Below are 25,916 nucleotides of genomic sequence, written 5' to 3' on the forward strand. Positions count from 1 at the left end.
TGCTCTACTCTTAAGAAGGTGGCTCATAACTCCCCATTCCTAATATGTGGGCTGCACATAGTGACTTTATTTCAAAGAATCCACTATGGAAAAAAAAAAAAAGAAAGAGTAAATGGACAGTGGAAAAACCTGACAAACATTACAATCAAGTGATGAAAGTATCAACAGTGATAAGTCATATTCATCCTATGTACCGTTGATATGATGTGACAATAATGGTATTTTACCTCCCCCCAAATCCATTCCCAATCTAATTATGAGAAAAATGTCAGACAAATCCCAATTGAAAGACATTCTTCAAAATACCTGAAAATATTCCTCAAAACTATCAAGATAATCAAAAATGAGGAAAGTCTGAAAAACTTTATCAGGAGGAGCCTAAAGTGACATGGTGACTAAATGTAATGTAGTATCCTGAATGGGATCTTGAAACATAATAGGATATTAAGGAAAAACTGAGGAAATCTGAATGAAGTACAGGCTTTGGTTAATAATAATATATCAGTATTGACTGAAATGTACCATAATAATATATTAACAAGAGAGGAAACTGGGCATGGAAGCAGGACATTTATTCTGGGCCCTCTTTGTAATTTTTCTGTAAATCTCAAATTACTCTAAAATATAAGCTTTATTTTATAAAATTCTACAGAAGTGCCTACTGAAATAGCTCATTAAGTGGTTCCCTATCCTTTGTTTCCTGGCCTTTCCTTTTAAATTATTGATTCTTGCAACTTTGTAAAGAGCAGAGCACTGATGATCTCAGAGGCAAAAGTATGTGTTGCTGCCTCTTTGCCATTCTAAATGTCTGCAAATCTGACTCCTTGCATCCCAGTTTTCTATCGGTTTTCCTAATAAATTTCATCTAATAACAGTATCACTGTAACCAATTCCTAAAGTGCTCTGGAAGTGAAGGCGAGAAAACCCATCATAGACAGCAACCCTGGGTTTTGACAATTCCTATAAATCAACATCGATTGAAGTAGCTGTAATTGCCAACCTGACACTAGCACCATTTCTCTCTCTTATAGCCAGTGTCCAGAAGGATATATCTGTGTGAAAGCTGGTCGAAACCCCAACTATGGATACACAAGCTTTGATACCTTTAGTTGGGCTTTCTTGTCCCTATTTCGACTCATGACTCAAGACTACTGGGAGAACCTTTACCAACTGGTAAGTGTCTTGTCCATTAGCGCTGCTACAACAATATACCACAGCCTGGATAGCTTATAAATAACAGAAGTGTATTGCTTACAGTTCTGGAGACTGGGAAGTTTAAGATCAAGATGCCAGCCCAGCTTCATTCAGGCAAAAGCCCCTTTTTAGTTCATAAGCTGTCATCTTGCTATGTCATCACCTGCGTAGAAAGGGCTAATCCCATTCATGACAGCTCCATCTTCACCATCTAATCACCTCCCAAAGGCCCCACCTTCTATCATACTGGGCATTAGATTTTCAACTTAGCAATTTTGGGGAGACACAAGCATTCAGACCACAGCATAAGGTTCAAATTAACATATATGAGATTTAATTTTATGAACATATATGAACCTACAAGTATCAATATTGTTAATAACACTGTAGAATACAGAGGAGAGTCCAGTACAAAGCATGTATGCCTATAATCCCAACTGATCATTCAGTCAGTACATGGTACAATAAAAACTTTTTATATGAAGGACATTCTGCTAGGAAGAATGGATGATGCCAAGATTGTTCAAGGCTTTAGTTCATAATCTAGTTGTAGTTATAAAAAGAGCATGTGAAAATATTTTAAAAATCAATTATATAAAAAATTTCAAGTTAAACCCATGGCTAATTGGAGCTAGAAAAGGGGGAAAGAAAGATGTTATCTCTAGATGATGTAGAGAATAGGCTGCCACGGAAAGAGAACTCTATGGAAAGGAATTAAAGATAGTGTTCTTGTTTGTTAATAGTGCCCCCCATTATGGACTCTAAGATTTTAGTGAGGTTTTGCATATATATATCCAACATATACTCATTTGAAAAGTGTATGTTTGCATCAAATGACACTATAGTGAAGCCTCAGATAATTTAAATATTATTTGTGTGTATGCGTGTGTGCACGTGTGCACTTACATGTGTTCACTTTAATACCAAACAAATCTTGGCCAAAATACACTGGATGCTAAAAAGTATTCACCTCCTCACTATCTAATTACGGAAATCAAATCTTTATTTGGGGACATTATAGAAAATACTCATGAAATTATCCTTTGTTTCCCTAGACGTTACGTGCTGCTGGAAAAACATACATGATATTTTTTGTCCTGGTGATTTTCTTGGGATCTTTCTACTTGGTGAATTTGATCCTGGCTGTGGTGGCCATGGCCTATGAAGAACAGAATCAGGCCACCTTGGAAGAAGCAGAACAGAAAGAGGCTGAATTTCAGCAAATGCTGGAACAACTTAAAAAGCAACAGGAAGAAGCTCAGGTACTGAGTGATAATAAGCAAAGTTTTATTAGTATTGTTATTACTACTGCAAGTCTTAAGAATATTGTTGTAGCATAGAGGTCAAACTGGAACCAGCTTTTAATTTGGTATACAAGCACTGTCATTAGAAATAAGAGAAAGCTATTCAAACCTAAAATTGTTTCTGAAGTTGAAATCAAAGGAATTTTTTGACATTATATATAAAGAAGTTACTTTGGGGTAGAAAACACATTCAGGATAAGGCAGACTATGAAAGTGTATCATGAAACCTGAGGGGAGAATCTGACATTCAGTTTAATGTGAAAAGATACATAACTGATATTTCCAACTACTCATGTTTCACCCCTAATTATAATATTTAAGGTTTTATTCTGAATTTAATTTATCTCAAATATTAATAAGAAAACTTTATGTATACCTATTCTTAACCACTCTTTGGGTTTTCTGCAGCATAAAAGGTATTTGCTACAGCCCCTATCAGGATATCAGGAAAGCATTTGCATTAAATGACAACTTTAAATTCTCATTAATATTGATAGGTTATTTGAACTCAGGGCATGGTTAATGGGCCATCCATGTCTTGAGGGAAGAGACAGAATAGTATCTGCTTAAAAGGAAAATAAATAAATAAATAGGTGAAAGTCATGGGAAGACAGTAAAATATGATACATGGTAGTAAGAGTTTCTCTACATTTTTACCAGTACTTGGTTATGGTTAGCCTTATTAGCCATTCTACTAAGTACCTCATCATTTTATTCTGCATTTTCTTAATGACGAATGATGTTGAGCATATTTTCACGTTCTTATTTTCTATCTGTGTAGCTTCTACTGTGAAGTGGTTGTTTAAATCTTTTGCCCATTTGTTTTTTAAACTGGGCTTTTGTTTTCTTGAGTTTCAAGCAGTCTTTATATATCCTGGGAATAAGTCCTTTAGTCCTTAATGATATATATGCTTTGCAGATATTTTCTCCTAATCTGTAACTTATCTTTTCATTCTAATATAATTTTTAGATAAAAGTTAAATCTGGATGAAGTATACTTTACCAAGTTTTTTGTTTGTTTGGTCATGCTTTTGGTGTTGTGTCTAAGATATTTTTGCCAAATCTACATCATCAAGACTTCCTATTCTTATTCCTAGGAGCTTTATAGTTTCATGTTTTATACTTAGGTCAATGACCTATCTTATGTTAATTTTTGTGTAAGTTGTAATTTATATGTTGAGATTTTTTTCTTTTGCATATGGATATCTAATTACTACAGCACCTTTTGTTTTTCTTGCTGTTGTTTTTCTTTTTTTAATTTAAATTCAATTAATTAACATATAATGTATTATTGGTTTCAGAGGTATAGGTCAGTGATGCATCAGCCTTATATAATACCCAGTGCTCATTACATCACATGCCCTACTTAAAGTCCATCACCCAATCACCCCATTCCCTTACCCCCCTCCCCTCTAGCAACCTTCAGTCTGTTTCCTATGATTAAGAGTTTCTTATGGTTTGTCTCCCTCTCTGATTTCATCTTGTTTTATTTTTTCCTCTCTTCCCCTATGATCCTAAACTCCACATATCAGTGAGATCACATGATAATTGTCTTTCTCTGACTGACATTTTCACTAGCATAATACCCTCTAGTTCCACCCACTTGGAAATGGCAAGATTTCTTTCTTTCTTTCTTTTTCTTTCTTTCTTTCTTTCTTTCTTTCTTTCTTTCTTTCTTTCTTTCTTTTTCTTTTTTTTTTTTTTTGATGGCTGAGTAGTATTGCATTATATATACATACCACATTTTCTTTATCCATTCATCTGTATATGGACATCTGGGCTCTTTCCAGAGTTTGGCTATTGTGGACATCACTGCTATAAACATTGGGGAGTGCCCCTTCAGATCACTGCATTTGTATCTTTGGGGTAAATACCTAGGAGTGCAATTGCTGGGTTGTAGGGTAGTTCTATTTCCAACTTTTTGAGGAACCTCCATACTGTTCTCCAGAGTGGCTGCACCAGCTTGCATTCTCACCAAGAGTGTAAGAGGGTTCCCCTTTCTCTGCATCCTCACCAACACCTGTCATTTCCTGACTTGTAAATTTTAGCCATTCTGACTAGGGTAGCACCATTTGTTGAACAAAATATTCTTTCTCCACTAAATTGCCTCTGTACCTTGTCAAAAAAAGTTGTCCAGATGTGAATAGGACTATTTCTAGATTCTATTCTTTTCAAATGATTTGTTTCTCTTTACAGGAATGCACATTCTCTTTATTACTATAGCTATTTAATAAATCTTGAAATCAGACATTATAGCTCTCCAATTTTTTTTTTTCCCAAAGCTGTGTTAACTATTCTAAGTCCTTTGCAGCTTCATGGGACTTCCAGAGTCACCTTGTCAATATCAGTTCCATTAGTTTCCATTGCTATGTCTTCAAGTTTATCATGTTTTCTTCTGTAGTGTCTGCTATACCACTAATCCCATAAAGTGTGTTTTTTCATCTCAGTTTTTGTAATTTTCATCTCTAAAACCTTGACCTGTATCTCTTTTATATTCCCCATGTCTCTAATATTTTGAACATACACAATATAGTAACTATTTAAAGTCCTTAAAGCCCTTTTCTTCTAATTCTAACATCTGTGTCAGATCTTGATCAGTTTTAAATTTTTTCTTCATTACTGGTCATATGTTCCTGATCTTTTCTTTTCTTTTCTTTTCCTTTCTTTCTTTCTTTCTTTTTTTCTTTCTTTCTTTCTTTCTTCCTCCTCCTCCTCCTCCTTCTTGTTCTTCTTGTTCTTCTTGTTCTTCTTTTTCATTCCTGACAATTTTCAGTTGAATTCCAGACACTGTTAGTTTTACCTTTTTGGAGTGCTGGATATGTTTGTCTTCCTATAAAGATTCTTAATCCTTATTTGGGGACATTAGTTACATTACTTAAAAACAGCTTGATCCTTTTCCATCTTGAAACCTTTGAAGATTTATTAGGTAGGACTTGTAGAGCATCTAGTCTAAGGCTCACTGTTCCCTACCACTGAGTGAAGATGCTTTTGAACACTCTACCCAGTGCCCCATTAATGAGGTGTCTTCAAAACCAGTGTTACATACATTTTGTCCATTTTAGTGGTTGTTTCAGGACGGAGAGCAAATCTATGTCAGCCAGAAGTAGTAGTCCAAATAACTTTTGTACATAGTGACTTTTTTAAAAAATTTTATTTATTTGTTTGACAGACAGATTACAAGTAGGCAGAGAAGCAGGCAGAGAGAGAGAGAGGTGGAGGCAGGCTCCCCACTGAGCAGGGAGCCCGATGTGGGGTTCGATCCCAGGACCCTGGGACCATGACCTGAGCCGAAGGCAGAGGCTTTAACCCACTGAGCCACCCAGGTGCCCCCATAGTGACTTTTTGATAATGATTTTTTTTTCAGATGGACAGGTCATTTAAAGCATTATTTGAATGACAGTAGATTTATAGATTCAATGGGTAGAGTTAAAATTTAAGTTTTTAATAATTCTGAGTTACTCTTTTTTTTTTTTTTAAGATTTTGTTTATTTATTTGACAGATAGAGATCACAAGTAGGCAGAGAGACAGGCAGAGAGAAAGGAAGAAGCAGGCTCCCCGCCGAGCAGAGAGCCCTACATGGGGCTTGATCCCAGGACCCTGGGATCATGACCTAAGCCGAAGGCAGAGGCTTTAACCCACTGAGCCACCCAGGCACCCCAATTCTGAGTTACTCTTAAGATGCACAACATATAGTATTAAGTCCTTCTTTTTCTGAGGCATTTTTTTGGTGAGACAGGGATTTGACAATGAATTGTTAAGCTGGTTACCCAGCCCAACCATATTCTTAGCATTTGTGAAACATACTGGCTTTGCTATTTTCATCTTACCACTGGGTACGGAGTAGTATCATGGTTATATTTTAGTGATTTTACAAGGAAAGATTTAAATACGTTTGGTGATACTTAAAAACCTCATAAAATACACCTCATGTTCGGCAGAAAGTTCTACTATATTGCAAGTACTTAAAAGTTTATTTCAGATCACTATAAATAAAACACTATTAGCTATTTACAGGACTATTTACAGGACTAATTATTTATTTCAAAGTTTTAAATAAATATGGGAAATAATATTTGTAGGTTGTATATAAATGTATTTTAAAGCATTGGATTATTCTATTATCAATTATAAAAAGAAACAGCAATGTGCTTGAAAAATACTCTAGTACAGGAGTAGGAATATATTCTGAAATTCAGCCACTTTAGGGTAAAATATAGCATCAATTAAAAGAGTAGAAGCTTTTAAATTTAGAAGTAAAAATGCACAATGTCTATTAGAAGTTTAAAGAATCTAATTATCTATATCCTAATTAGGTCAACTAAAAAATGTACATTCTTTTCACTTAAAAGTCAATTATTGAATTCCAATGATCAAATCATGATTTGGCTCAGCTTTAGCTGCCTATGTACAAAAATTTACACTGATCCTAGGGTGACTGATCCCAGTGTTTTAATTTGGACTGAGATGACACAATACCAATCCAATTTTACCTCCTTACTGAGAGCACAGTAAGTAACACAGTAAGACAGTAAGTAACAATGCCCAGTAAGGAACCAATATTGAAAGAGAGGAAGGTGTTGGAAGCAGACAGAGAAGGAGATGTAGTCTACCCATGAGATCATCGGTGCTCCACTATAATTTACGTCTTACTAACCACCTGTCTCTCTTCAAAGGTACCATCTAGCCAATGACTTCATGAAGCCTAGCATCACTTCCATTTTCATTTAGTATCTGTTGAAGGGCCTCCTAAGGCTAGTCATTGTTTAGACATGAAAAAGTAACAGTAAGCTCAGTGAACTCAGAAGTCAAGTATAACTTTAAAGGACAACTGAAGACAAAACCCAACCAAAAAAAATGTTTTATACTGAATCATCACAACCGTGTTTTGCATTTAATTTGTGATCTTTAATTCATTAATGGGGCCTAACACAACATATCCCATAGCAGTATATATAGGTCTGATAGGAATTTTATAGTAAGCTTTGGGATAAAATTAGAAATATTGGCATTTAAGAGAGCCAATATAATTAGAAGTAAAACTGAAACAGGTATTATAGTTAATGTCTTGTAATTTTGAACAGGTTTGTTAAACTGGATTTATGTTTAAAGTGAAGTATAATTAGAAGCAGTCATGTGGATTTATTTCTTAAGGACACACAAATACAGTGAGTTATAGAGCTTATGTTGAATCACACAGAAATGTTATAAGGAGAACTAAATGTTATTCCTTGAGTAAATATTAAGCATATATTTGTTATTTGTTACAAGAGGAATTCATCACGAGGCTTCTGAGTGGCTCGGTTAGTTAAGGGTCTGCCTTCAGCTTAGGTCATGGTCCCAGGGTCCTGAGATCAAGCCCTGCACTGAGCTCCCTGCTCAGTGGGGAGTCTGCTTCTCCCTCTCCCTCTGCTGCTCCCCCTGCTTGTGCTCTCCCTCTGTCACATAAATAATTTTTTTTTTTTAGAAAAGAGGAATTCATCAAGCAAGTAAAAGCAATACTCTTAGTCTAAGTAAGCAGAACATGGGCCTTGTCACAGAGATGGGTAGAAACAGGTACAGACATAAGAGGTGACAGGAAACATCTGCCTTTGAGGGAATTGGCAAATCACTGGCAGTGGAACAAGTGACAGATTGAGTTGATATGTGACACAGAAAATGTGTTGTGTCGGGAGGTTACCACTGTTGCCTTAGAAATGCTTTAGTTCTGAGTTATTTGAACTGTTATCCAAAATAGGTAGGGAAATCACGTCTTATGCAAAACAAATTCCGGAAGTGATTTAAATGAACAAGAGTTTCAGGATCATGGCAAAGGAATATTACCACCACTTCCTTTGTTTCTAACTACAAACAAGTCAATAAATGATTAACACTATGCATTGCATTGTGTTAATGTGTATACAAAATAGAAAGAAGAATTAAGGACTTTATTTGGATAAAAATAAATATATGTATATTCATTCTTTCAGTAAGTGCTATATATTATGTATTTTTTATGTATTAAGTACTAAGCAACTATATTTAACTTGCTACAAATAAGTGCCTCATTTATTCACTTTATTTTATATATATATTTACATTAGCCACATTTGACAAAAGGCCTTTAATATTTATCTTCCATTACTGACATTAAAAATGATATTAACAATCAAGAGTTCAATAAAAAATCTGGTTATATGACTGTATGTAATTCCATAAATACCCAAATTCTGAATTACTGTTCCATTTAATTGCTAGGCATAGTCCTATACTGAGTCTTAAATTGAATATAGTATTCAATATGAACAAATATCTGTTTTATGTTTTATGTACATTTTACATTGCTTAGCCCAACACACATATTTATTACTTATGTAGACTATGGTTCCCATCTCTGGGATCACAATAATCTTAGAGAATTTATATTTGTAGTACCTTTAGTCTAAACCTTTTTTTTTCCTTTGTAATTGTAGTTGAGATGAAATTCAGAAATGGAAGCTACTGTGGAGGGTTTGCTTCTCCTCAGGAAGAAAAAAACAAAAAGCATGTGTTGTCAAGCTCATTATATATAGTTTTATCTTCTTTCCTAAAATGTTTCTGTTATACAGACCATTCTGACACAGAGTCTTTTATGAAACCTTGAAAATCAAGTCTATATAGGTCTTCTTCTTCCCCAACGCCACCCCAGTGTTTGAGACAATTGACAGCATAATGCCTTTTTCAACTTTATTCACCAAACATTCACTGGACACTTTTTATGTCAGGTGACATACTAGATAATGTGTACAAACCCATTTGACAAAATTCCTACCTCACATATATCTAGTGGAGAAAATAAAGTGGGTAGATAAATTAGAGCTGTCTGTATTTAGTAATGACATATGTAAAGAATTGAAACAGTATTCTCATAATTTATTCATTTTCACTTCCATGATTATATTTAAAAACAGGAATATGTTTAATGAGAACTCAGCTTTAATAGGAACTATATCACTGTTTCATATCCTCTAGTCATGGTTAGATCACTTCCAGTCTAAAAATACTATTCATTACAAAACAATTTGCCATGCTTCACCTTAGAGATGGTTGTTTCTTCAGTATATACAAAAACTCAAAATGATAAAATATACTTAGTGCGGAAACATAAATAGAAAATATTTAAAGAAAATCTCATAATCCCTTAAATGATAATTTCAGGTACTTATTGATTGACATGTTAATCATTTGTTATTTATAATAATAATAGATATTTTGTAAACATTAAAAAAATTAAAGCTAAACATGCAATGTAATAAATTAATCATGTTCATCTCTGGGATTAACATAACCCCAGGTATGTGAATGACAATACTAAGGGAATTCAAATGGAAGAAGAGGTCAAATGAGCCAATATATTCCCACTACTTCTATCTACTAGTAAAATAGTAGACACTTTAAATTCTTTGAGTTCACAAAAAGGGAAAAGAGAAAGTCTTAGACCTAGATTTAGAAGGAAAAAAATACCACTCAGTTGTTGGGATGGAATTGGAACAGTAATCAGACCAGCAACCACCACTAAGAGAACATTTGTTTTTAAAATGTAGAAGATATTTTTAAGAGAGCAACTTTTCTTGAAAATGAAGCTAATCTCAAAAGAGTTGTTTCTTTTTTAAGCCTCTCCAAGAGATGTGCTAAACCAGACTTTCTTGCCTTAATGCATAGGTTAGTATATTGCTTTATACTGTTTTAAATCGTCGTTATTAAGTAAACTCTAAGACACAATGAAGTGACCAGAAGGCACAGTGTTTACCTATTGTTCACAGTCTTAATGACAACATTTGTACCACAGTCGACTGTTTCCAAAAGTAGTTAGTGTAAACAGTGCCTGGCTTTGTCTTAAACAGGCAGTTGCAGCAGCATCAGCTGCTTCAAGAGATTTCAGTGGAATAGGTGGGTTGGGAGAGCTCCTGGAAAGTTCTTCAGAAGCATCGAAGTTAAGTTCTAAAAGTGCTAAGGAGTGGAGGAACCGAAGGAAGAAAAGACGACAAAGGGAGCATTTTGAAGGAAACAACAAAGGAGAGGGAGACAGGTTTCCCAAATCTGAATCTGAGGACAGTGTCAAAAGAAGAAGCTTCCTTTTCTCCATGGATGGAAACCGACTGACTAGTGACAAGAAATTCTACTCCCCTCATCAGGTATGGTTTTCTTCGAAAAGCTCCAGTTTGTTCTGTCATTGCTATTGCTTTGTCATTACTGTATATTATTTTGGTATATTTTTATAATATGTGGTATAAATGAGGGACAGGGAACTACCATTTAACATGATTATTTAATTTGTATCATAAGCTGTCTTTAAAAGAGACTTTTAAACCATTAATAACTTTTAAGGCAATCAGCTTTAAACAACACTATTTTGAGACCATGTTTCTTAATTTTCAGTTTTTGGGGGGTGAGGGGAGTAAAACTTAGCTATCAGAACTCAGTGAGAGTTTTGCAATCTCTTGTTTACCTTTTTCGTTTTGAGACCTCAAATGAACTTATTATCTCTGCATATGGGTTGTCTGCCTTTATTATCTGAGTTGTAATTGCCACATATGCATGAATTAAAAAAAAAAAGTCTCTGGATTTTGCCTTGATCTTTTGATATGTGAACCATGCTGTCATTAAGCCTCCATTATGCTGACATGGTGTCACGCTAAGAGACATCAGAATGAAGTGATCACCTAAATGCTCTTGGAAGAGACCTAAACTGAAGACAGTCTATTTTTGCTCTGACTTAATGCCAACTACATAGTTCTTCAGCATATTTTCAAGTCGAAGCTGGAACATAGTTTTAACTCTGTTTGTTAATACATTTTATGGGTCACATAATGTAAAGAATAAATAATTATGAACTCTGTGATAAGTAAAGTTATGACTTTGAAAACTATTTGGTTCCACTAGAATTTCATGTGCTATGAATTATTAACTCTTCTAATCATATTAATCTGGGTCAGAATTATACCCTAAAAATAATGCTTTGAGGGATACTATATAATTAAGATAAAGCAAAAAACTATATATCAACTAAGAGGTATGATATCCTTTTTATAAAGAACAAAAACCTTTTTAAAAATTGGAGTGATAAGCACAAATTCAGCATAGTGTTTAGCTCTTGGTTGGGAGGAAGGAGCATATATGCAAGGTATCAATGAGTGTTTATCATTTGTATTGAATATGTAAATAAAATTTTAAAAAATAAATAAACTTCACATTAATAACTTGAATTCTCATAGTAGGACAAAATAGATGTGTACACATGAGAAGTTGAAAGATAAAAACCATTTTCCTCCAGATAATGCCAATATCAAAAGGTTCAATTATTATCTTGCATAAAACAAATATAAAGTATGGTTTAAATAAACACAACACATTTGGGATTAACTGGAAGCTCTACTGGGCAAGTTAGTTTCTCTGACCAGATTTTTTTGTCACCTTGATATTTTAGCATTATTAGGACTATAGGAGTCATTAGGATTAAGAGTATTTGACAATATACCATAATGACTGACATCATAGAAGCTTGTGTTCATATCTCAACTCCCAAGTGAGTTCTGTGGCCCTGCTCAAGTGACTTGCATTTTTGCAAGATTTCTGTAAAAGGGGGTAATAATGTCTACCTTAAAGAGTTGTGAAAGATTAAGCAATATATAGAAACCTTATGTGACAAATAGTAAAGCTCTTATTAAGTTAAAATTGATGAATGATTCCAAATGAGGGAAACTAAAAACTTTTGAGTAGTTGCACTTACCACAAAGGTGTATCACAGTAGCAATATTTATATATGCATATTTATAAGCTTATATTTTTGCATATTTTGCAAATTTTGCATATTTAAGCATATTTTTTAAACCAGTACTGTTTCCATCCTTGTTTCATTACCATGCTCAAATAGAAATTGGATTAGTTCATTCAGTCAATCAACAAATATTTAATGAACACCTACTATGTGGCAAAAGTAGTTCTAGAAAATGAAAATACTTTGTGAACCAAAGAAGGATACAATTCACCAACCTCATGGAAATTTATACTAAAGAAGAAGACAGACAATAAATAAGATAAATAAGTTACAGACTATGTTAGAGGGTGATAAGTGCTATGGGAAAAAATAAGCAAATCATGAAAAGGGGATCAGGAGCACTAAGTGGATGTAAAAATTTTAAATAGGGTGGTTTCGGAAGTTTTCACTTTGTAAAGGAGACATTTAAGCAAAGATTTGTAAGGAGGCAAAGGAAGAGATTATCTCATTGAAGAGTATCGCTGACTCATGGAAGAGCCAAGTGTAAGGCCCTGGCAAAGCAGTAGGCCTGAAATGCTGAAGGAGCAGCTGGGAGGCCTGTGTTGAGTGAACCACAGAGATGCAAGAACAGAGAGAAATTAGGTGGCAGACAGAGTTGTAATACTAAAAACAGAATCAGTATATACATATGTTATATGTAGTTCATTTTACAGTATTTGTGGATAGATAATAGGTAGGTAGATAAATGGAGAGATACACAGATATAGAAGATATTTCAAAAGTAAAAGAAAGATCCTATGAACATCGATACTTACAAATCCCAATAAAGACAGACAGGGAGCATTAACACAACTCACAAGCAAAAATATACCAGAAGCAGTATACGATTTCTGGCTGTATAAACAAAAAAGGGTTCTGTGATAGTAAAGAGAATCAATGAAGGTAGCATAGGAATAGGAAGCATAAGATGGACATGGCATGCATTTAAAACAAATTTATCTTCTGAAAATGTCAAGGCCACAAATTATGGGAATGCTGCCCTCTACTAATATAAATTTTTAAATGTTGTTTTACATTTACTTCATTATTTTATCTTCAAATAGATAAATCATGTTCATAGTACAACATGGAAAGGTACTTAAGGGTGTACAATGCAAAGTGAATCTCCTCCAAAGATTTTAGCTATGTTGTTTGGACACACCAAGACAATTTATTTTAAACCAGAAGGTTTGCTGCTATAACCAGTTATAGTTGTTGATTTATTGGAAATTCTGACAGGTACAGACAGTTAACTTGAAATTCTATTAAGTGAGTATTTCCACTAGAACATCTTTACATTCTCTGCATCATCTTCCATCTGGACTCTTCCCAACTGACTTCAAGTTCAATCCTTACGTGCAGGACTGTGTATTACAGGCCTAATTACTTCTGTTTTCCTTTTTGTTAATGAAAATTATAAGAGAGAAAGTTCATATTTACTTTCTTGGAACAAGGCAAAACATAAAAAATAAAGATACCTGGGATTCATGTTTTGCTATGCCTGAGGCAAAGAAAAATGGCCTTTTGGTCCTTAAAGCATAAAAGCTTGTTTTCCTTAGAGAAAGGGCTGCCACAGCTGTGGGTATTTCCTCTACTTTGCTGCATCTTCTAGTGTGTTATTTTTGGTTTATTTTCTCTGAATACTATTTTTGTTATCTTCTTTTTCGGTCTCTGTTGCCTTGAAAGCTGTGCTCATACCCATTATTATACTTTCCAAAGAGTGAACAGAAGTTTCAAATAAATTTAAAATTCTGGAATGCCTTTGAAAACACCCCAACATAAAAACATTCAAATTAAAGGCATGTACCAGATACATTATAAACATGCACATATACCATATACTCTCAACCAATATCATACAGACTGATTTTCAGTTTCCAAAGACAGTCGCTGAACATATGCATACTAAGATGATTACACTAAATTGTCCTAGGGATTAATGCAAGACAAAGTTAGGATTCTTCTAGTACCTGCATTAGAATAACCCGGAATGTGTATTGAATATTTAGATTCCAGAGTCCTATCCCCTACTTACTAAATCCCAAGTAAAAAAAACAAACGAACAAACAAAAAAACCTGGGACTAAAAATACACACTGAAGTTTTGAAACACAAGTCTGCTAGTAGCCAGTATTATACTGATAATTAAAATTGAGTCTAAGGAGAGTAAAACATTACCATTCTTTATTACTGGGGGTTGAGTTTAAGTCTTCATGATATCTGATTTCTTGATCACTTTGATTGACTAGAAAATCAGTCTAACTACTCTCTGACATTGGGTAGCCAACTGTGTGCAAACTGAGTATTACAAAGGCACAGTCTCAGGTTGGACAAGCTGGAAAACGAATAATAGTTCCTGTAGATATTTTAACTAAGTCCAAAACAAGAGCACATTTCTTAATGAGTAATACCTTTCCAGAACATCACTATGACAGAGGGCAACAACGATTATTCTGATCCTTTGCAGTCTGGGAAAAGCCATAAAAATAAAGCTAAAAATGGGGCCTAAGAAAATCAGCATGACCTAATTAGGCAGAGGATCCAAAAATAAATTTGATGGAGTCTGTCTTTTCTATGTTTTTTTCCCCACTAAAATTATTTTATTTGGCTTTGTATACTGACATGTGGAAGAAGAATGGGAAGGTACAGGAATATTTGCTGTGGTCATATGGATATGCACGCATATGTGTGTGTACATATATATACCTATATAGGTATATATACATATATACATACACGTATACATATATATAAAACCCTGGCTATGAAGACAGGTGGGGGAGGTCATGAGAGTCTAAGCAGGGGGAGTAATGGGGTCTGTCATTGTTAAGAAAGAGGACAGTAAACAAAGATTCCACAGACTGAATAGAGATATTTTTGAAAACTATGACCAAGGCTAGAATAGAGATATTTGATGCTGCTGGTTTAAAACTCATCCAAAAGGTGAAAGAGTGGATTTCATGTTATATCTTCATTTTCTAGTACCAGAAACCATTTGCTCAATTTATTTGTGAACACATGTAATAAAAAAGTTCTGAATCATCCAGTTCCTTTTAATAAAATTAAAGTGAGATCAGAAGGATAAGCTGTCTTCTACATCACCCTCTTCGGTAAAGTCATGTACATACGTCTTGCTTTTTTAATCTAGTGTTGAATTTTAAGTAATAATAACAATTTACATGGCTCTTCAGGAATTCTCTCTGTTGTGTTTGTTAGTACATATATTCTCTTAAGGTGAATCACTAGTAGCTATTTGGGAAACTATTAGCAAATTCAGAAGACAGCATCATAGGTAAATTTCATGACTTTTATTCCCACATGGACAGAGACAAACAGATCCAGAAAATGAGTAAACCAATTTCCTTTTAGAACTCAAAAGAAGAGAATAAGAGATAACAGTTTTGTTTTTAAATCATTATCTAGAAGTAACACATTTGATACAATATTTTACATTTGAGCCAACACTCTCTCGAGCCATAATTTATATTCCAAGTTGCATGCCCTTCAGATCATAGCAACTCAGAGTAAAAGCCATCTACTATTTGTTTAACCACCACTTCCTCCAAAAAGAATCATTTGTCCTTTCCAGCATCATGTTCAGACCGGTAACATAATGGTAACAAAATCTACCTCACAGTATTAGAGTTAAGATCAAATGAAATGGTTGTGCACTTAGCAAATTGCAAATGAGGATTCCTAATCAGAAAAAAAAAAAAAAAACAAACAAACCTCTTTATACTTAAACTTGTATTGTGATCTTTAATAAAAATATCAAAAACATATGTGTTCTCTATAAACTTGATTTATATGTTTTAAGAGCATAAATAAGAACTATTTATATAGTTTAAGAGCAAGACTATTCTAATCCAAATGCAAATCGATTCTGCAATATTAAGACTTTTGTTAAGTAACTGTGTTTCTGTCCCCCTCCCCTGCCCCTGCAATTCCTTTCTTCCTTGCTCTCTCTCCAGTCTCTGTTAAGTATCCGTGGCTCCCTGTTTTCCCCACGACGCAATAGCAAAACAAGCATTTTCAGCTTCAGAGGACGAGCAAAGGACGTCGGTTCTGAAAATGACTTTGCTGATGATGAGCACAGTACATTTGAAGACAGCGAGAGCAGGAGAGACTCACTGTTTGTGCCGCACAGACATGGAGAGCGACGCAACAGTAACGTTAGTCAGGCCAGTATGTCATCCAGGATGGTGCCAGGGCTTCCAGCAAATGGGAAGATGCACAGCACTGTGGATTGCAATGGTGTGGTTTCCTTGGTGGGTGGACCGTCAGCTCTAACCTCACCTACTGGACAACTTCCGCCAGAGGTGATAATAGATAAGTTAGCTATGACATTAAACGCCAATTTGAAATAATCAAAGCCTGGGCGGTTTAGCCTGTTATACCATCCTGCTTCCCCAAAATGAAATGCCTCAAAAATAATATACAATTTATTGAATGAAAAACAACAAATCTTTAGAACCAACCGAATCGTATGGGACCATTAGCTTTCAAATGCCTTAGAGTTTTTAGAGTCTGAGAGAAAACATATCTGCAAATTCAGTAAACCTACCAATACAAAATAATGGGCACTGTGACAACTAAATTGTTATTATAAATGTATGCTCACATAGAATTATATAATTATTCATATTCTATAAATTTAATATACTTAAAATTTAGTATTATCATGACCAATATATGGATAATAGGCAGTTTCCACACAAATATCAGTATTATATGCTAAAATGTTTTTATATGTATTAAAATGACTCTAAAATGTTTTGATTTCTTATAGGATGGCATATAGAAATAATCAAAGAAATCTCAGGAAAGCACACACATTTCATTGTACATCTGTGTTTGTGCATGGAAAAAAATTGGCCCATATATGTCAATATTGTCAATACAGCTTCAAAGAAAACACTTAAGCCTTGCAACATTATAATCCTATTATTTTGGGGGGAGAAGATTGATCTGATTAGTAATCATTGTGATAAGCTGAAAATAATCTGCATTTGAGTGAAATGAAACAATATATGACTTTAGCATGCTTATGAAAATTTCTCTGAAAATTCCAACAGGTTAATTAAAACATTCCTGCAACAAACTTGCCCTGTACAATTGCATCTAACTGGTGAATTCTTGTTAAACACTATCATCTGTGATAATTTTTCAAAAGTGTTTATTACTTAATAAACTCAATATGTTATTATTCCTTGAAAGTTATTACCTGGAAAAACTGCATGTAGCATGATTTTCCAAAGAAATGCTATGTGGTATTGTATTATTCATTGAAAGGGTGGTTTGAACCATTAGTATTTGGTTTGCAGGGCACCACCACTGAAACAGAAGTCCGAAAGAGAAGGCTAAGTTCTTACCAGATTTCAATGGAGATGCTGGAGGATTCCTCTGGAAGGCAAAGAGCCATGAGCATAGCTAGCATCCTAACCAACACAATGGAAGGTAAGAAGCAAGGCATGAGATAGTCAGCTTTACGTGATTATATATGCTTTGTGGAACTATTTCTTCATCTCATAGAATTATCAAAGTCAACTACCCAAGATCAGAATGGTATAACAGACCCAGGTAGATGATACACAAAATATAGTGTTATCACACTGGTTACAAAAACTAATACTGTTCCTTTTTCTTTTTAACTTCTTATCTTGTCTGCACAGTGGTAGTCCCCCACTCCATATTATGTCAGTGAGTTTTTATCATTATGTTACATTATCCTTAAACAATCAGAATATACATTTCCCTTCTTAAGTTTTGTATGTAAAAGCAAAAAGAAACATCTCTTTCAAGCTTTAGTCTGTTTTCTGGGCCGGGAGGTAGTGATATAGTTGGGGGAGACATGTGAATGAACTGAACAAATGAAAACTTGTGATCAACACTGACCCTAAGAAAAGACCTCTTCTCCATCTTCCACATACCCAGAAACCATTACATTCCTCCAAAGGAGAGCTTAAACAAATGCTTATTGATTTTGACACATGGGAATGGGCAGCAACTATTATATTATTCCCCTGTTCATTCATTAGATAATTCTCCATTTCATAAAGTTTGGAGGGTATTTCATTAGTTCTGCAATTTTATAAGTCTTTTATATAAGTAGTATTTAACATGTGGTCTTCAGAAACTATCACTAACATTTTGTATCTTGTCCTGTTGGTGTGTATGGTATCTGAACAGTCACGTAATAATTGTAACAAGTTCCAACTACTAAAATTACTAGCAACTTTTTAAAATATTTTATGTTAAAATTCTGAAAGATATGGGTAATATGAATAACCTAAGTAGATATGGGTTTGAATCTATACTAAAAAAGGACATACCACATTCTCATTGTGTGCAAGATTAATGCTGATGTGGAGACAATCAGAAGAGAGAATTGGTCCCACACATTAATAATAAGGATCACAGCTTTAGACAGCATTCTTAAATAGACACTTTCAACAGAAATATTAAGTGTTTGATATATTTAATATTTCTGTAAGGCTTATTTAAAAATTGCTTTGGGGCACCTAGGTGGCTCAGTTGGTTAAGCATCTGCCTTCAGCTCAGGTCATGATCTCAGGATCCTGGGACCCAGCCCAGCATTTGACTCTCTGCTCAGCAGGGAGTCTGCTTCTCCCTCTCTCTCTCAAACAAATAAAATTTAAAAAAATAAAAATAAAAATTATTTTGATAAAAAGAATATGGCAATATAATCAATAATTACCTAGTTATTAGGTAATAAAGTTAGTTAATTTGAAGCAAAATATTACATTGATGGTGTTTATTTTCTGTATTTAATTAAAGGAGAAAGATGTTTATATGCTTATATGAAATTTTTAATGAATATTTTGTGAAAATATCTAATGGGATTGCCTTCTCAAGTGTTAAGCTATTTAAGTAATATGAACGTCCATCCCCAGGTAGAAGCACTGATTTTACAAAATAATGTATAATATATAGCAACAACAATTCATTTTTATTGTTATTTACTATTCTTCCTCTTTATTATTCCCTTAGAACTTGAAGAATCTAGACAGAAATGTCCACCATGCTGGTACAGATTTGCCAACGTGTTTTTGATCTGGGACTGCTGTGATGCATGGTTAAAAGTAAAGCATCTTGTGAATTTAATTGTTATGGATCCATTTGTTGATCTAGCCATCACTATTTGCATTGTCTTAAATACCCTCTTTATGGCCATGGAGCACTACCCAATGACCGGTCAATTCAGTAGTGTATTGACCGTAGGAAACTTGGTAAGTTCATTTAAAGTTTACTTATTTCCTTTGGTAGGAGTGGGAGATATAGACCAGAGAAAAAAATCCATTTGTGCTGTGTAGGGAATCTGAGTAATAAGATCTAAAATTCAACGTGTGGGGGCAACTGGGTGGCTCAGTCGTTAAGCATCTGCCTTCTGCTCAGGTCATGATCCCAGGGTCCAGGATTGGGCTCCCTGCTCAGCAGGAAGGCTGCTTCTCCTTCTCACACTCTCCCTGCTTGTGTTCCCTCTCTCCCTATCTCTCTCTCTCTCTGTGTCAAATAAATAAATAAAATCTTTTTTAAAATAATAAATAAATAAATAATAAGATTCAACTGGTATGAATGCTGATTGCTCAAACCAACATCCATGCTAATTGACCATGGTGTCTTACCAGTTGCAAGCTCATTAAAGTTTTTACCATCATTCTTGCTGAAATATAGGTCCAGAAAAATCATAATCTAATTCTGGCTCCACAAAAATACAGTTTTAATATACACAGCCTCTGAAGAAATCATGTCCACTGAAGGAAATATATAAAGATTGATTTCTGTTAAAAGAGGAGAGTTGTTTCAAACTGAATTACTTAATAAAATCCTTCAGTAGAATTCACACAAGAGAAGAAATAGTTGGTGAAAATGAATTTGTAATTTAGCCATAGTTTTGGTTCAAATTATTTGAGCAGGCATCTATGTAGGTGTATGTGGACATGTACATTTCCTCCTTTATATGAGAAAATTGAAATGGATAAACAAGTAAGAGAAGGATTACTTGAGAGCTTCCTTTTTGGCACAAGACAGAAACAAACTCAAACTAGCTTAAGGGAAAATTAAAAACTGACTCCTAGAATGGAAAGAAAAAGATGAACTACAAAACCATATAAAAGGTAATTTTGCAGTTGGGCTTCGGGAAATGCTTTAACCAAGAGTTTGGAAGTAGCCCAAATGTTCACTTCATCTTTTGTCTCTGGGTCAGGAAATACGCTCAGCCATAGCTCATTGGTTTTACATCTTGTAACCTCTGCACTGGAAAAAAACTCTCTCTTTTTCAGTTCTAGTTCAAACACACAATAGGACTCTTGTTTGGCACAGCTTAAGTCAGATATCCACCTCTGGTTTAAACAGGGGCAGAAGGTAGAGCCATGTGAAAACATGACAGACTCGAGCAATCATACAGGTGGAGGAACAATTCCCAAGAAACTGAAAAGGGAATACTGGGCAGACAATTACATAAATGTCTACCTAGTAAGTGACCTCAACGTTACTCCATTGTTTGACTTAGTAGAACACCTACCAGATTCTTGGGATTTTCTTCATCTTTGGCACCTGTGAATGGATTTTTTTAATGATTGTTCCCTGATCTTTCCAATCACTCCATGTCTGCCTTCTTTTCTGGACTTCTTATGTCTACTAAGGCTATGTTTCCACTCAATGTTTTTATATACTCAGCAACTGTAGGAATTATCTACTCTTGTGGTATAAGCTGTGCCCTGGTCCTATATTTCCAACTGTTACAGAATGTGGTTTAAGGATAACTTTAAACACAACATGTGACAGCTGAAAGATCATCTTTCTCACAGCTTATTGAAAGTCCTAACTCAGTTCAGTCTTGTGTTACCTCTAGTAGCAGCCTTCCAGCTTCAAAAGAGCCTTTCAACTTCAAAGATAGAAATCTGATAGCCATTTTGACTTACTTTTCCTTTATTTTTTAATATACAAGTTGATAGAAGACCCATTATTTCTTCTTTCAAGGTACCTCTTTTTTAGTCTTATAACTACGATTAAAATAATATTTTTAACACTCTGCACTCAATAGGTTTGCACTGTGCTTAAGTATTTATTATCTGTATTTATGGTTCAACAGTCCTATCTGATTTTTAAGACTCCCCATCCAATCCCATCCTTCTATACCATCTTATTATCCATTGTTTCCTAACCAGCCACTATTGGCCCATCAGAACAGCCATGTCACTGTACCACATAAACACCACATGTTTATATATTTACATATGGGAAATATTCACTATTTTCTACATTCTCATCTAGAGTGTTCTGACTCAAATCCCCTCAATTCTTCAAGGTTATGTCCATTTTTCCTTTGTATCTCCCACAGTGATTACATGGTTGTAGCTCAATAAATAACCAACTGGTTGTTTCCTACCCATATGGGCTGCTTAAAATAGCATGTTTTCATGAAAGAATATGGGTTTTGGAGTCAGGTGGAACTGGATTTGGCTTCATTACCAATGCTTACTAATAATGTAGCATCTGGACAAGTCTGATAAAAAATCTGAGTCCTTGTTTTCTGTTTTGAAATGGATACAATGATACCCATCTCCCGGAGTTGTTGTGAAGGCCGAATGAGGTAATATGAAAACAATACTGAGCCTGGCATCTAGCATGTGCTCAATAAACTATTTCCTTCCTCTAATATATGCTATTAACCTTTCTCTGAAATACTGATGGAAAACAGTTCTTCTCTAGCTCCTGTATTTTTCCCAAGATACTGTACAGTTAGGGAAGTTGGACAGTTGGGAAGAAATTTTGGAAATTTGCCAGAGTGAAGCAGGAAATTGAGGTTTTATAGAATTCCAATGTTGAAACACGCGAGTTTGGAAGCACAGGATAAGGGAGGTTGGATTATAGGAAAATCAAATGGAAAAGCACTAGACTAAAGCACCAAATCTGGGTTTAAGTCCAATAGTCCATGCTAAATAACTGGGTGCTCTTGAAAAAGCCATTTAGATCTTGGGGTCTGTTTTCCAATGAGTAGAATATATTGAACAAGATGATTTTTTATGTCCCTTCCAGTTCCAAAATTCTGTAACATAATGTGTAGCAATGGAGATAATGAGGTACAGAAGCAGGATAGAAGACTGGTGACTGACAGATTATGGTAAAGCCACTGATAAGCTGAGGTAGCAATGGGGATACAAGGCTCATCAAGATAAAGAGTGCACATGATAGGAAACAGACCTGAGTTAACTATTTCTAACCGTAAAAGTAGGAAAATGTGTAAACTGTTTCTTTTAGCTGAAAGCTCCTGTTATTATTAATAATAATATCATACACATAAGGCATTTCATAGTTTCCTATTTATCTTATTTTATATCCATAACAAGCTTTATCATAAATATCTATGTATAGAAAATTATATCTATGTTTAATTATACATTAAATAATTAAAAAAATCAATACATAGGGAGACAGAGAGAGAAAGACAAAAAAGAAAAAGAGAAAAAATGGAGGTGGGGGAGAGGGAGAGAATATATTCCTTATATCATGGGTACTTAGCTAACTTTGGACTATATTATCTACCATGGATGGTTGCATTGCATATTTTATGGAGTTTTTAGTTTGCTCATTTAAATAAACTTAGCTTCTATGGAGTAATTATTACTACTCAAATGATTGCAAAATACCTTATAAATAAGGACATCTAGGTTTGGGTTGAATTGTTAACAAATGCACATCTTGTAAAAGACTTGTGGAACTTTCAGGTTTATTTAGATCAATGTGCCCCATCTGTATCCTGTTTCTGGAACACATAAAAATTACATCACTCCTCTACTAATTGGATTGACTGATCAAATTTGAGTATCAGGAGACCTCAAATATCGTTGAGTTTCTCTAAGATGCTCTATTTTGTTTTTGTTATAAACATTATAAGGTGCACCCACCTTAGAGATTTTATAAGCAAGAAATCTTCCATCAATCATAGTAGGTTAGACAATCTCTTTATCATATAAACATGCCCAACTAACCGGTGATTCTTTCTTCAGGGAATACAGATAGAGGTTTGTAGTTCCTTACACTGATTACTATTCCTACTATAACTCTCATTTTAACCAGTGATTAAGAGTTCATGATATCCCCTTATTCTGCTGGACCCTGAAGGGAAGTCAGAACACAGTACCTGTACTAAGGATCTTACAGGTCATTTGCAAATAAAAGCCTAAAGAAACACAATTAGGAAAATTATTTCAATTAAATGGTGTGGTATAGGATATGAATTTAAAATCTCAGGAAAGGGACATGATAACTCTTTGAAGGAAAAAATAACTCTTGTTTATTGAAAGATAAAAAACTGAGAAGCCAAACCCTAAAATTCACCTGGAGACATCTTACATCAATGAGAGAGTGCTATCCAGCAATCTAACTCCTTTCCTACTATGATATAAAGCTATCTTGTCTCCAAACTAACAATTTATAATGAGGGTCTTGTGTAATAATTGTGTGTACACCAACTTCTGAATAAAATTTGATAGGAAGTACATTGCTGACAGAAATCCAAGAATTTTAGATGCAGACCTTATGTCATCTCAATTAATATCCTCATTTGACAGATGAGAGAAAAGAACACCATAAATGTTAAATCATTTCCCATGATTTTTCTTTAAGTACATTTCAATTTCACCTTCCTCACCCAATCAACAACAACAACAAAAAATATTTAAAGATGTGTATCCAAAGGCATGGGAATAATAAAACTAAAACTATTTTTAAAAGAGGCTAATAATAATACAGCAAAAGTAGACTACAGTTACATCAAATTCACTACCAAAAAAAAAAAAAAAAAAAGGAACATCAGGCTGGGCAAGTAGAGGTTCTGCAGAGTAAACTGACCAATATTCAGCCTTCAGAATGAAGATTTCTCCTTTTAATTTACATCAACAGAACTTTCCTCACTAATACGCAACAGGAAAACCTTCCTATTCCTGAAATAAGAACTTATTCCCCAACATTTGATCATCCTAAGGGTTGTACCCCCCAAAACAACTCAAAATGCCCTGAATTTTTTTATTCTTGGTCCAGACTCCCAAGCTGATTCTCATCTCCATCCTTAAAACTTACACTTTTGCTAGTTATCATGTGTCATCATGTACAATAGGTTAGGAACTTTTCACTGAACTTATCTCCTCACTAAAGAAGCTGGCTTATTAAAGGAAGCCTATAAATTCATTGTCCATAAGAAACTTATCAGCCTAAATGAACTAGGTTTATGCAGTCTTGGGTTTGTATACCTTAATTACTATTATATTTTCAAAGGCCAGCAAAATGTCTTCCATTTACGTGTTCAACAGACTTTTTTCCGAATGAATGAGTGGCTACAGGAGCATATAACCTGAGTTTCAAGAGACAAAAAGCTTCTTCAAGAAAACAAGACAGAGTTAGGATATTTGATATATTAAATTATATATTAATATTTGATATATTAAATTATTTCATGTTTATTATATTATCTATAATATGTATTATATTATGTATAATATATAATATATTCTACTTATTTAATATATTATTAATATTAATTAAATATTTGATATATTAGGTATTTCCCTAAGGTCTTTCTACATTTAGGAAAATAATATGTTACTGCATTAATGTCTTTTTTAAGATTTATGTATTTGAGAAGGAGATAGGGCACACGAGAGGGCATGTGCATTGGGGAAGGGGCAGACGGAGAGAAATCCTCAAGCAGACTCCCTGCTGAGCTCAGGGGAGGGAGGGTTCCACTTCTCCCAGGACCCTGAGATCATGACATGAGCTGAAATCAAGAGTCAGACACTTAAACTACTGAACCACTCCACTGCCCCTATGTTAGCTGCATTTATACATTTTTAAGAGCAGATAATAACTTATTTTAATTAACATGGTATTTTAGGAATTTAAGTAACTTTGATACTGTTATTTTGACAGAGTTCCTTCAAGGTAAAGGCTGACTTACCTTATAAATGGTAAGCTTGACTTTATAGTCATAAAATGCAGCTTTTACTTATTGTTAATTAGGTTAATTGCTTTAAAAGATTTTTTGCAAGAGTAATTTCATAATTCTTCATGCCCTTGGGTCTCTTAGCCTGTGGTTCTGAGTTAAAAAACAAATTCTGAATTTATTTCATTTTGTTTCTATTGTCAAACAGACATTCATCCAACCACTCAAATAATTTATTAATTTTAATTATGGGTATATGCATACTGAGAATGTTCTCCTGCTGCTTTCAATTAAATCTGCAGCTCCTTGCTCTATTAATCCATTAACCTTAATTCTGAGGCATGCATTCAGAGAATATTATTATAAAACATCTGTGGCAAACTCACTCTTATTTCAGGAATACTTATGAAGTTACAGAAATAAGATGGTATCCCTTTAAAAACCCACAAAAATCAAGAATAAAATATGGTTTTTACCAAATCTAAAATAAATTTAGAGTAACTTCAATTAATATATAGATTTATTCCTAATGCAATAATATGAAAAACAAAATTCACTGTGACTATGGGAGAAATCTGGTGTACCAAAAAGGGCAGTAATTCAGTAGTTACTATTCAGTATCACATTTACAATATGAATGAGGAAATGCTTTAAAATCAGCATTTTCTTGGAGATCTAGCTC

The 25,916-nt window shown here is 34.2% G+C and overlaps 1 protein-coding gene across 1 annotated transcript in view; it reads left to right on the forward strand.

Annotated features, from left to right (window-relative positions):
- The window catches only part of LOC308340393 (sodium channel protein type 3 subunit alpha-like), a gene marked incomplete at both ends in the record, with an annotated part of 80,330 nt that overhangs the window by 20,538 nt on the left and 33,876 nt on the right, over positions 1–25,916 (forward strand). Inside the window, 6 exon segments of the mRNA XM_080799559.1 lie at positions 1,032–1,173; positions 2,250–2,456; positions 10,359–10,649; positions 16,242–16,589; positions 17,595–17,727; positions 19,282–19,520. Coding sequence (XP_080655685.1) covers positions 1,032–1,173; positions 2,250–2,456; positions 10,359–10,649; positions 16,242–16,589; positions 17,595–17,727; positions 19,282–19,520 — 1,360 coding nt within the window.

Source organism: Martes martes (genome assembly GCF_963455335.1).
Source record: "Martes martes genome assembly, chromosome: 3".
NCBI classification, from domain to species: Eukaryota; Metazoa; Chordata; class Mammalia; order Carnivora; family Mustelidae; genus Martes; species Martes martes.